Source organism: Pan troglodytes, chromosome 17, assembly GCF_028858775.2.
Source record: "Pan troglodytes isolate AG18354 chromosome 17, NHGRI_mPanTro3-v2.0_pri, whole genome shotgun sequence".
Classification (NCBI taxonomy): Eukaryota; Metazoa; Chordata; class Mammalia; order Primates; family Hominidae; genus Pan; species Pan troglodytes.
The window spans coordinates 45936647-45949823 of record NC_072415.2 but is presented as its reverse complement, the minus strand read 5'-3'; the positions used below and the strand labels follow the sequence as shown (position 1 = coordinate 45949823).

General features: G+C 36.9%; 1 protein-coding gene across 3 annotated transcripts in view; it reads right to left on the bottom strand.

Moving 5' to 3' along the window:
- Positions 1 to 13177, bottom strand: part of ELP2 (elongator acetyltransferase complex subunit 2) — a 44925-nt gene that overhangs the window by 29397 nt on the left and 2351 nt on the right. For 2 of the 3 annotated variants that reach the window (XR_010151895.1, XM_001138010.8), the window contains exons 2-9: positions 11934 to 12012; positions 8871 to 8941; positions 6806 to 6962; positions 6364 to 6441; positions 4035 to 4099; positions 2886 to 2952; positions 2268 to 2408; positions 222 to 317 (exon numbers count right to left, since the gene is read on the bottom strand). Coding sequence is in view for 2 of the 3 variants with exons in the window: in XM_001138010.8 (XP_001138010.2) it covers positions 222 to 317; positions 2268 to 2408; positions 2886 to 2952; positions 4035 to 4099; positions 6364 to 6441; positions 6806 to 6962; positions 8871 to 8941; positions 11934 to 12012 (754 nt within the window). In the remaining variant the exon portion in view is untranslated. The remainder of the gene's footprint in view (positions 1 to 221; positions 318 to 2267; positions 2409 to 2885; positions 2953 to 4034; positions 4100 to 6363; positions 6442 to 6805; positions 6963 to 8870; positions 8942 to 11933; positions 12013 to 13177) is intronic. The other variant, XM_003315873.5, reaches the window with a different exon arrangement.

Sequence of the window (13177 nt, the reverse complement as noted above, 5' to 3'; positions counted from 1 at the left end):
ATCATGGCAGGAATTAACACTTTTCCCACTTAGGAGTTCAATGTTCAATGGAATTGAGTGTCCAGCAGACCAGGAATGTAGTATTATACTTTGTCAACTTGAAAATGTCATGTATTTGAGATTTCTAATCACAGTAAAAAAATTCTCCACTTGATTTGGTCAGCTTACTGTGCCATAAGATTTAACTGGAGTAAGGGATATGTGTATGGTTTTCTTCCTACCTTTGTAAAACACAGGTTGCCAGTGAACTGCATTTACCCAGTTTTCATGACCGGCTAGCACTGTCTCCAGAGTAACAGCAAATGCTATTTTAACACCTATAACAAAAGCAATGAAGGTATTATTTCCTCAAAGCTCTTCTAAAAAGAATATTTCCATAACCAAGACAGTTGGGCAATTATGTAAAAAAAAAAAAAATTAGGACAAAATATGATAGTTGGGATTCAAAAAAAGAACATGAATTCTAAATTTCTTTAACCTCAACTGCTGTTCAAAATTATAGGAGAAAAAGTTATACATTTTTCCTTATATTCTGTTCTAGCTGGTCATAAATAAATATGAAGGAATATCTTATATTTTTACAATTTTCTGAGACAGCTACTGTTAAACTACAATGAGGAAGGAAAAACAGTCATGCCAGCCTCTTTATTATCCTCACTCATTATAAGAATATAATAGCCTAAAATACTGATATGGTTTGGCTCTGTGTCCTCACCTAAATCTCATCTTGAATTGTAATCCCCCTAAGTCCCACCTGTCAAGGGAAGGATCTGATGGGAGATGCCCTGTGAAGAAGGTGTCTGCTTCCCCTTCTGCTATTAATTTAAGTTTCCTGAGGCCTCCTCAGCTTTGCAGAACTGTGAGTCAACTAAACCTCTTTCTCTTACAAATTACCCAGTCTTGGGAAGTTCTTTATAGAAGCGTAAGAATGGACAAATACAAATCCCATTTTTTAAAAGGATAAATGCAGAAATAAAGATAATGAAATCAGTATTTTGACCTTTCAAACAATATAATGAAAATAGAAAAAAATTCATATTTGGGTATAGCTACTCCTAATATGCTGGTTATATCATTTTTTCGTTCTCCCCATAAAACTGTTACCAAAATCTCAACTCTGATGGACTTTACCACCAAGAATAGTAACAAAAAACAGAATACACCTAGGTGAACAATGTTCACTGAACTACCTTTATAACTGTCACATCCAAAAATATCTCTTTCAAATACAACATCCCAACAGGATCTACCATCCAGGGATACTGTTCTAAGGCTAGACAATAGGAAAATCAGAATTAAATATACTACTCAAATGGTGAGATTTAGCTTGTCTTTTATCATAGGCCAATAAAATGTGTAAGTAATTCACATTATTCCTTTAGGTCTTCCTATGCTAAAACTGCAAATTTAGTAATATTTTACAAATTACTTTAATGAGAAGCACTAAATATTATTCTCAGCAATTTAAAAAATCTTACTAATATGGTTTAGAAGAAAAATATTTCACATATGAAAAATGACTCATTCTCACATAAAAATAGGAAAATACAAAGTATCAGGCCAAGCATGGTGGCCCACACCTGTAATCCCAACACTTTAGGATACCAAGGTGGAAGGATCATTTGAGGCCAGTAGTTGAAAAACAGCCTGGACAACATAGCAAGACCCTATCTTTACAAAAAATTTTAAAAATTAGCTGGGTGTGATGGCGTACTCCTAGCTACTCAGGAAGCTAAGCCACTTGAGCCAAGGAGTTCAAGGCTGCAGTGAGCTGTGATTATGCCACTGCACTCCAACCTGGGTAAGAAGTCTCAAAAAAAAAAAAAAAAAAAAAAAAGGCCAGGCACGGTGGCTCACACCTGTAATCCCAGCACTTTGGGAGGCCGAGGCGGGCAGATCACCTGAGGTCAGGAGTTTGAGACCAGCCTGGCTAACATGGTGAAACCCCATTTCTACTAAAAATACAAAAAAATTAGCCAGGCGTGGTGGTGCGTGCCTGTAATCCCAGCTACTTGGAAGGCTGAGGCAGGAGAATCACTTGAACCTGGGAGACGGAGGTTGCAGTGAGCCAAGCTCACGCCACTGCACTCCAGCCGAGGTGAAGAAGCAAAACTCTGTCTCAAAAAAAAAAGAAAGAAAAAAGAAATTTCAGGTAGGAATCTGACACTTGTGAAAAACTATCCTTCACATAGGTGGGTGGTGAAAAAAAAATCAACCAACTAGGAGACGTAAGTATCGTTATATTGGATATTTTCATTATTACTCACTTTCATTTTCTATGGTAAAAGTATTTTCTTTCAGTCTTATGTTATCGTCATCCTGAGTTTCTAAAGATGTTGACTTTATATACAGCTTCCATATTCTTATCAGGCAATCTTGTGAACAGCTTGCTAGGAAAAGATCTCTACCTAATTAAAAAATAAGTCGTATTAATTTTAAAACATTATATTGTGAAGTTTATGTATAAGACTTTTTTGTCTATAATATATATATTTCCAGATTTTCCAGAAAAAAACAATACTTTGTTTCCTTACCCTCCAATTCATTTGATCTATATTCATTTTTAATAACATTGACAAATATGCATACAATGCTAATACATGTTTACAACATGTAGTATATAGTCTACTAAGTTCTACAAAGAACTTTTCAAGAAGGTCTGCATGTGAACAAGACAGCTAATGTCATCTGATAAATACCAATTTATTTAATCATCTACCACCCAACTAACAACAGAAGAGATAAGCATCCTCCTTTCTAACTGGGACAACAGAAAAACATAACATGCAAAGAAAACTTAAAAATTAAAACAAAAAAGGCTGCTTTCTTGGAAGTAACACATATTTGTTCCCATTGTATGTGCATTAGCAAAATTTCATACTGACCAAAGGCTGCCCATTCCACTCCTCTAATCCAATCCTCATGTCCACAGAGAGAAAGCACTTTCTGAAACTAGTAAGATAAAAATCATTGGGCTTGATGTAAGAATTTAACATCTTCATGTATACCAGTGACATCATTTGGTCTCAGACAGTCCTACTGCATTGCTCTTTTACTGAGAACACTATTTGATTAGACAAGAAAAAGCATTCCTTTGGGAATGAAAAACCCATCACGTAATATCTAAATCACTAACTGGAGCACCTCTGAGTAGATAATATAATATTTGTAATCTCAAATATTTTAAATGTTTAAGATATAAAATGATACATACTATAGATATAATATAGAAAAAAAGGTGGGTTGGGCAGTGGCTCACACCTATAATCCTAATACCTTGCGAGGCTGAGGAGGTGGGACTATCACTTGAGGCCAGGAGACTGAGACCAGCCTGGGCAATAAAGTGAGACCCTGTGTCTACAAAAAATTTAAAAAGTAGCCAGGCATGGTGATACACGCCTGTGGTCTCAACTACACAGGAGGCTGAGGCAGGAGGATTGCTTGACGCCAGGAAGTCAAGACTACAGTGACGCATGTTCTCACCACTGCACCAGCCTAGGAGACAGAACAAGACTCTGTCTCAAAAAAAAAAAAAAAAAAAAAGTTGAATAGCTGGACTTTCACAACCATTTTTAACCTTCTTATAGAATGCAAAGAAATGAGTATCCTATTAAATAAATGAGTTTAGAGTTAACCAACCCCTTTCTAAATTTCTCTCCTTTAGTTTAACCACTCAAAATCTAAGTAAAGCTCAGAAGGGCAAATAAACACTACTAGGAATGCTTCACTGTAGGTATGTTATATCTCGTTTAAATCTTTAAGAGAAAAACAACTACCACAGCATCTTCCATCTCTCCTCCCCCACCTAATGACCTGTTTCCCCCTAACAACTCTGAGCCTGATGGTCAAGGCAGCGGTTACTTGGTGTTCAGAGTAGACAACCATCTTAACAGAGGACTGTCAAAAAAAGATTCTATTGGATTATTTTGGTTTAGATTAGAACATTCCCTAAAATTCTATAATCTGGATATAGTCTATATTGAGATATAACTAAGCAGAATATAATTCCGGCCTCTTAATGTAAACATTATTACCTGATCATTTTGTTGAGCAAATATGTGAATTCTGCAATCATCATCACCACATGCTAATATTGGTACTGGGGGGAAGAAAAAACAGGCTTCACTGTGAGTTCTCTATTCCACCACGTTATGATTATCAACTGTACTGGACTGTAAGCTCTAAGTAAAGAATCCTGACTTCAATTTCCCACACCACTACACGAATAATTGAAAATGCTCAATAAATGTCTGCAGGAATACAATGAACACTCTAAAACGTTCTATTCAGTGGTTACTTGGTAAATATAATGACTATTAAATGAGAATCCAGTCCTTCTCTCCATTCTATGACATTTATGATAGAAGTGAAAAATAAGCTCAAGAGCAACTAGAGAGCATTTTCACCATGTCAGCCCAAAGACCAAGATGAAAAGTTGTTAAGACAACTAAATAATGAACAGCTACTATGAGCCCTACCAACATGGCTAATGCACACAGATTTAAGGGTATGTTTGTTAATTTGAGGACTTTATGTTTTGTTTGAAAACCTTATGTTTTATTTTGTTTAAAACAAAATAAAAGGCTGGGTGTGGTGGCTCATGCCTGTAATCCTAGGGCGTTATCCTTTGGGAGGCTGAGGTGGGCAGATCACCTGAGGTCAGGAATTTGAGACCAGCCTCGCCAACATGACAAAACCCTGTCTCTACTAAAAATACAAAAATTATCTGGGCGTGGTGGCATATACCTGTAATCCCAGTTACTCAGGAGGCTGAAGCAGGAAAATCACTTAAACCCAGGAGGCAGAGATTGTAGTGAGCTGAGATTGCACCACTGCACTCCAGCCTGGGCGACGGAGCGAGACTCCATCCCCCAAAATAAAAATAAAAATAAATAAAAGAGCATATAATTAAGCATGTGGCTAAAAAGCTATACAAGGCAATTAGCCAGGCATGGTGGCATGTGCTTGGAGTCCCAGCTACTCAGGAGGCTGAGGTGAACTGTGATGGTGCCACTGCACTCCAGCCTGGGCAACAGAATGAGACCCTGTGTCAAAAAAATAAAATAAAAAATTTACAAAGCTACGCAAGGGGATCCAGACGCAGTGGCTCACATCTGTGATCCCAGCACTTTGGGAGGCCGAGACAGGAGAACCACTTGAAGCCAGGAGTCCAAGACCAGCCTGGGCAACATAAACAGACCTTGTCTCTACAAGAATAAAAAAATTAGCTGGGCGTGGTGGAGCATGCTTGTAGTCCCAGCCACTTGGCTGAGGTGGGAAAATCACCTGAGCCCAGGAGTTTGAGGCTGCAGTGAGCTATGATCACCACTGCGCTCCAGCCTGAGTGACAGAATGAGACTTTGTCTCTAAAAAATAAATAAATAAATTTTAAATTTTAAAATTGTAAAAAGCTATGAAAGATGTGACTGTAAAATTATTTTAATAAGATAAAAAATCATTAATAATTTGCATTACCAAAGGGCAGCCCTGATGACTCTGCTAGATAAGAGACTTTTTCTAAGGACATGCCTTGCCACCAATGTGTTTTTCAAAGATTTTCTTACGTTAGATCAACTACAGAAAAAAGAAAAAGAAAAACAATAAAAACAAAACTCCAGTCACTTGGCCTGAATGCAGATGGAAGAAATGAAATTCTGTTATGATGCCAGAATGTGTGCAGCTTCTCCTTCCACAGAGCCTTGCACAGAATGGAAGCATAACATGAAACCATAGAGTCGCAGCTCCTGCTACAGAGGGTGAGAGAGGCTGGTGGCTTCCAGGCCTTGCCTGTTTCCACCTGGCCAGTCTTCCAGGTAACTGTGGAGGCAAAGAGGCTGACTCACTCACACTGGCTATTATCTTTGTAGAAGATACTCAAAGATAAATACAGATGGGTTTCACAGCAAAAGGGAAATTTTTCTGTTTGCAGATTTTAAGTGGTCTTGGGCAAAATGACATTATGCAGGATGTGAAGGGGCTATCATTTTGAGAGAAATGCTCATATGCCATCTTCATTCAACACTTTTTCAACTTACCCCAGACCTTCACCTTCTAAAGAATTAGATTCTTTCCTCAAATTAGATCTATATACATCCACAGTATATTTAATAACAGTATCAATCTTGGGTACACAGTAAGTCATTTAAATTATCAATAGCTATCAAAATCCTAATAAGCCCCCCTTAACTTTATGTTCTATACTCAGATCATTTGAATATTATAAGAAAAGTATGTTATTCACATCTTGTTTCATAGAAACATTCAGATACAAAATTAAGACCCAATACATTTCTTTTAGGTTCTAATCATATGACAGTATGCAAATATACTGCCCTTTTAACATATACTTAACAGGATACTCACCATCAGTATTTGGCAAAAAAGACAAGCAGAGAGCCAAAGCAAATCCATTTCCAAAGTTTAAAGTCTGAAGGCACATTACTAAGAAATAATAAAAAACACAATGAACAACTACCTCAGAGCTTATCCAACTAGACAGGTTGGATAGCATCATCACAGCCCCAGGTAGCAGAAGGGAGATGAGAGAAGTCAATCCTGAGCCCCCACTGACCATGTGAAGTTAAATGGCCACATTTTAATGATGTTACAGACAGCAAAATGACTTAAATGAAAAAGTCTTGGTATAGAGAATTTTAAATAAGTGCAAAAGAAAAATTTAGATTAGAATTATAGTATTTTTAAAGTTGCTCCGAAGTTGTAAAGAATTATATATATGCTCTTCTACTCGTCATTCATTTGTTAAATATTATTTCGTTTGTCTGGATTATCATGTCTCCAAACCTACCTTCTGGACCCTTTTTAGACCAGAGTCGAACAGCAGAATCTGCAGCTGCAGAAACGATCAGTGTACATAATGCAGGATCTGATGTCCTCCTCTGGTAAATAGCATGCACCGCATAAACAGGTCCTTCATGGCCTTGAAGATGGACTGCTTTTAAAAGCTGAATCAGAAAGAATGACAGAAGCATTGTGAAAAAAAAGGATTTTTTTTAACCTTTATTTAATTGGATAAATGTGCCAATAAAATGGCTGAGCCAGAAATAGGTCCTCTAAGTTGAAAAGAATTTTTCAAGAAGTCTGTCTGACCATGTTAACAACACACAAAATGTGCATGCCCTGTGACACAGCAATCTCATATCTAGGAATCTACTCTGAGGAGACAATAGGTATTCTGAAGAATATAGGTCAACTTTGTGGAATGTTCCTCTTTTTGGATTAGTGTGATTTTCATTATGAAGAGATTCAGAATATACATTTTGACCGCATTACTACATAAGCACATCCCATCAGGAGGCACATCATTTCAGTTTGTCCAGGTTTTAGTGAAGCTAAACTTCATATTTAGTAGAAGTATTGTCTGCCAGGTTTTTTCACCGTGATGTTAATTTTTTTTTTTTTTTTTTTTTTTTTTTTGGTGATAATATGAGTATACTTTGGGATTGAATAAACATTCTATTCCTCATCAAACTTTTACTAAGTACTTTTAGCATCCACTCATGATACTTGCCTAAATCAAGTAGGGCTGCAAAACAGAAAAATAGCAAAGAGAAGTGGGAAATCCCATTTGCTTATCAAATCTATCTGCTTGCCATCAAGATTATTCCCTCTGGCATCCCTTCTACTGACGTTTTGGGTTTATCTTTTTTTAAGTTTCAAATGTGTGACATTCCACCACTTCTTTTAAAAGGTATCTTCTATAAACTGTCTGCTGAAACAGTGGTGTTCCTTAAATGTCTCCTCAGTTGTTTTTCCAATTATAATACTTAAAACAGAATTCTGCCACTAAAGAAGATGCGCATAATACTCATGTATAAGGGTCTGTACACTAACTTTCTTTAGAATCATTAGCCTTTGACTTCTTGGAAAAAACACTTAAGCCAGGTGCAGTGGTGTGTGCCAGCAGTCCCAGTTACTTGGGAGGCTGAGGTAGGAGTATCACCTGAGTCCAGGAGTCCTTGGCTATAGTGCACCATCATCTTACCTATGAACAGCCACTGCACTCCAGCCTGGGCAACACAGCCAGATCTCACCTCAAAAAGGTTTAAAAAATCCTTGGATACAATAGAATCTCTATTATGCATAATTATACACACATAACTAGAGACGGGGAATGACATTCACCAGAAAGTTAACTCTGCTCAGATTTTGCATAGGTTTTTCCTTCTTTATACTTTTTGTATTTATAACCTTTTTTTTTTTAACAAGTCTGTCATTACCCCCTGAAAAAACTAAATCTATTGAAAATACTCATTTCACATCTTTAAGCACAGTTATAGCTCAATCAGAGAATTTTTAAAAACATAACATGACAGAAGTGTGGGGTAGCACTGAGAAGAGTCTTGTAAATCTATATTTGTATGCCAAAAGCATTGAAAACAGATCAGCCCAAGTAAGAATAGTTTGAAAATTATTCCAAAATGACAGGAAATTCACAGAGACAGTTAACAGCATACAAATATGGGAGTAGAAATCAGAGCAAAGGGTACAGGGCCTGTGTAGTATAAAAGATACAGCATTTGTGTTGCTGATGAGCAAGATTAACTTCATAAAAGAACAACATAGTTGAAGAAAAAAATTTAAAATAAAAGTATATATAAAAGTCATTTCTGAGACCAGCCTGGGCAATAAAGTAAGACCCCATCTCTACAAAAACAAACAAACAAACAAACAAACAAACAGAAATCAGCCAGGCATGGTGTCAGGCACCTGTAGTCCCAGCTACTTAGGAGGCTGAGGTGAGCCACAATCGCACCACTGCACGTCAGCCTGGGTGACAGAGTGAAACTCTATCTCTTAAAAAACAAACGAACAAAAAAAGTCATTTCTTGATTATAAACATGTCTACTCACCTGATTATCCTCTATTTCCCAGTGAATCACTTGATTATCAGATCCTCCAGAAACTAATTCAGTAGAAGGGGCTGAAAAAAATTATATCTCAGTAAATATCTTTATTCATTTTTTCTGCAATTTTTAAAAATTTCCAAGCTACACCAAAAAACAATACCCCTGTACCCTCTACCTAGATTCACAAACTGGTAACATTTTGCCATATTTGCTTAATATCTCACTCTTCCTCTATATACATACACACACACTTTTTAGGAGGCAAACTACTTAAAAATAAGTGGCAGACACTGTGATCTCTGATCCTCAAAGACCATATATCTCTTAAGGACAAAAACGTTCTCCTATATTACCTCAATACAACTATCACATTAAAAAATTCTAACATTGGTAAGCATTATTATATAATATACAGTCCATATTAAAATGTCCCAATTCTCTCAGTAATGCCTTTTAAAACTTTTTTTGTTTGGGATTCAGAATCTAAGGAAATACACTCAACATTTGGATATCAAATCTTTTTAGTCTCCTTTAATCTAGAATAGTTTTCTAGTCCCCCTCATTTTTGTGACAATGACAGTACCCAGCAGTTGTTCTGCAGAATGTCCCTCAATCTGTTTGATTGTTTCCTCATGATTAGATGCAGGCTAAACACTCTTGGCAGGAACATTATATAAAACATTGTAGTCAGGTGCTACTACCAAGAATATGACTTATTGTTGAAATTAGAGACACACTTCAAAATAGATCTTTTAAATACTTGCAACTTCTCAGTGATAACAGAAGAAAAAGTAGTACCAAAAAAGGGGCAAATAACCTAATTTGGGTTTGGATTTTCTTTTTATTTGTTTCAGGGAAGCAGCTGGACTAAAGAGCATTAGATTTGAACTCAGAAGGCCCAGGTTCATGTCCTAACTCTGCTGCCAGCCAACTGTGATCATGGGCTTCAACTTCATGTGTCGCAGCAATTGAGCCACTTAACTATATGATTTTAAGAATGTCTATACATAAAAGTAATGTTAAAATTCAGACATACTAAAAATACAAAATGATATTAAAATTTTATATATCACCGATAAAGGGTTGGAAAGGCTATCTGCATTATCTGGCAGTTCAATGAAAGGAAATCAATCATAATAGTTATAGATTACAGTAATACACAAGCAATCCATTTTATGTAACCTCACTTTTAAACAGAAGATAAAACATACAAGCCTAAATTAACATTTTATAACAAACTCCTATACTGAAAGTCAGTCTTTGATGTTATCTGGTGGCAATTAATATAATTGCAATTATGTTTTATTATCCATACTAACAGGCATCCCTTGTACCATTTAATGATTTTTATTGACCTAACATGTGACTAATCCTACAGAAGCAAATAAGTAGCTTATTAAAATTTTTTTAAACATCATTTATAAAATCATAGCAAAGTCTTAATAATTCAGAAAATTTTGCATTTGTGCCTGGCTCAAAATGCCCTCAAATGAGTGTGTAATGAAAAATAAAACTAATTCAGAACCCATATCAAAACTACAGTAGATATATTTAAGATAACTAAAGAAATATCATAGGATTTTGGGAGCACCATCTAAAGGCAACCAATATTTTAACTGAAAATTCTGGAGGCAGAATCTTAGAGATGGAAGAGACCTGGAGATAATCTTGTCCAGAAATTTTCATAACTTTTGGTCTTAGAATTCCTTTACAGTCTTACAATTTTTGAGGACCCCAAAAAGCTTTTGATTATATGAACCATATGTACCAATATTAACCACATTAGAAATTAAAACTGAGAAACATGAAAAATATGTGTTTAACCATTTACTTAAAAATAACAATGGGTTCTATGATGTGTGAACATATATAACATTTTGATGGGGAAAAACCCCAATGGTTTCCAAAACAAAAACTTAATGAAAGAGAGGAACTATTTTACATTCCTACAAATCTCTTTAACATATGATTTTATTAGAATATAGCTGGATTTTCATATCTGCTTCTGTATTTAATCTGCTGCAGTATCATACATCACGTGGCTGCTGGAAAACACTGTACATTCATGACAATGAGAATGAATACTGTGAATAACTTCTTGATATCATTATGAAAATAATTTGATCTCATAGGTCTTACAAACCTCTAAGACACCCTTGATCTAGTCCAATCTCTTACTTCTCAGATGTTATTAAGGTGCAAACTAGGGTCAATAGAGATGCAATGTCTTGCCTAAAAAAGCAATAGCTGGCCGGGTACAGTAGCTAATCCTGTAATCCCAGCACTTTGGGAGGCTAAAGAGGGAAGACTGCTTGAGGTTAGGAGTACGAGACAAGCCTGGGCTACAGAGCAAGGCAGGAGAATGGTGTGAACCCGGGAGGCGGAGCTCGCAGTGAGCCGAGATCGTGCCACTGCACTCCAGCCTGGGTGACAAAGCGAGACTCCGTCTCAAAAAAAAAAAAAAACAAAAAAAAACCCTAAAAAACTAGAAAGGCTTGGTGCCACACACTTGTGGTCCCAGCTATTGCAGAGAACTCTGATGGAGCCGCTGCATTCCAGCTTAGGCAACAAGTGAGAGATCCTGTCTCTTAAAAAAATAAACATTCTAGTCTCCAACTAGTTGGCAAAAAAAAAAAAAAAACAAAAAAAAAAACAATTTAAATAAGTAAATAAAAGAAAAAAGAATAAAAAGAAAAAGCAATAGCTTGTTTATGGCAGAAACAGACCAAGAAACCAAGTCTCTAAAGCACAGCCTCAGTCTAGGCCCTGCTTACAAGTTCTTTTAATAAAAGTTATAGGCAACTGGGGAGGTGGGACAGGATCCTGCCAAAGTCTAGGGCTGCACTACCCTCATCCTAAGCACTGCTGCATAATCCAAGCTTCAACTGCTACGAAGTAAAAATACAGTTCAGATATTTCACTGGGAATACCATTTTTCTTGTTTCTCCAATTGCATAACATCATATAAGGTAATGCTAAATTAAGAGAAGTGATGAGAAAAAAATGGCTAACCTTATTTTATCAGAAAGCAATTGAGATCAACTTTAAAATCTGGTTAATACTTACAGCCATCCTGTTTACAAATCCACTGTATGCAATTGACTCGGGCGGTGTGACCATTCAAGTTGGTAACAACAACCCTTTTCTTTAGAGAAGAAAATACAGTTAGTAAACTGGAATTTATCCTACAGAAAAATTAATAAATAAGTAAAAACAGATTTCAGTGTTTTCGATGCTAGTAAAAAGATCAGGTTTACATCAAACAGATTTGCCTTCTTCAATCTATAAACTTTTAACCATGGCTTAAGTTATCCATTCCTCTAAATCAGTCCTGCCTTTCTTGAGACTCCACATTCCCAGCATCCTGTCCTCCCATTACACTGAGCTCTCGCGTCTGCATCCACCCACCTGCTTCTGCTCACTCTCCTACAGTGCCCACATCCTTCTCACCTAGGCAGCCTGTCCTGACACACCAAACTAGACAAGCAGCTGCTTCCTTGTGGAAGTAGGCCTACTATGCTTGCACCAATCTGAGGGTTTCTCTGACCAAAAGAAAAAAAAAAAAAAGCCCTCCAATAGAAGAATCTGTGATTAATGGGTACAAGCACAGTTCACTTTGCATGCCAATGGCCAATGAGACGGTGGGTTTTTCAGACCCAGTGGCACAATGTCACAAGGCCACAACTACTAAGGTCCTCACACATCAGATTCCTGCAGGGCCTATTGCCAGGTTCTCCACAGATCCTCAACAGACTGCTTTCACCAACCTCACCCCACACTTGGAGCTCTCATACTTCACACACCATTAAAGATTTTAACTGTGACTACTGCACCTTCCTCTTTACAGCCCCTTTCTCTATCTGTTGTCAATGGCAATGGCTTTGTATCTGCTTATATGCCAACTAGAATTCTCATGGCTAAGAAAAAGGAAGAGGCAAATGTGCATAAACTAATATATTTCACATATAGGTTATTTGAGGCTGGAAAACAATTTACTGTACTTCACTGTCTCTCCCACTAGACTGAGAATTCCTTGGTGGCCACGCGTTATCACTCATTACCTTGTCATCATCACTCAGCCCAGGGCTAGCCCACAGATGGTCGTCGAAGATTTGCTGAATGAGCATCATTCCCAAAACTTTATTTTAGCATTTGAAATGCTTTTATTCCCATATTTACTTAAAAGCCCAATTGAGGCCAGGTGTGGTGGCTCATGCCTTTAATCCCAGCACTTCAGGAGGCCAGGAGTTCGAGACCAGCCTGGCCAATGTGGTAAAACCTGTCTCTACTAAAAACACAAAAATTGGCCA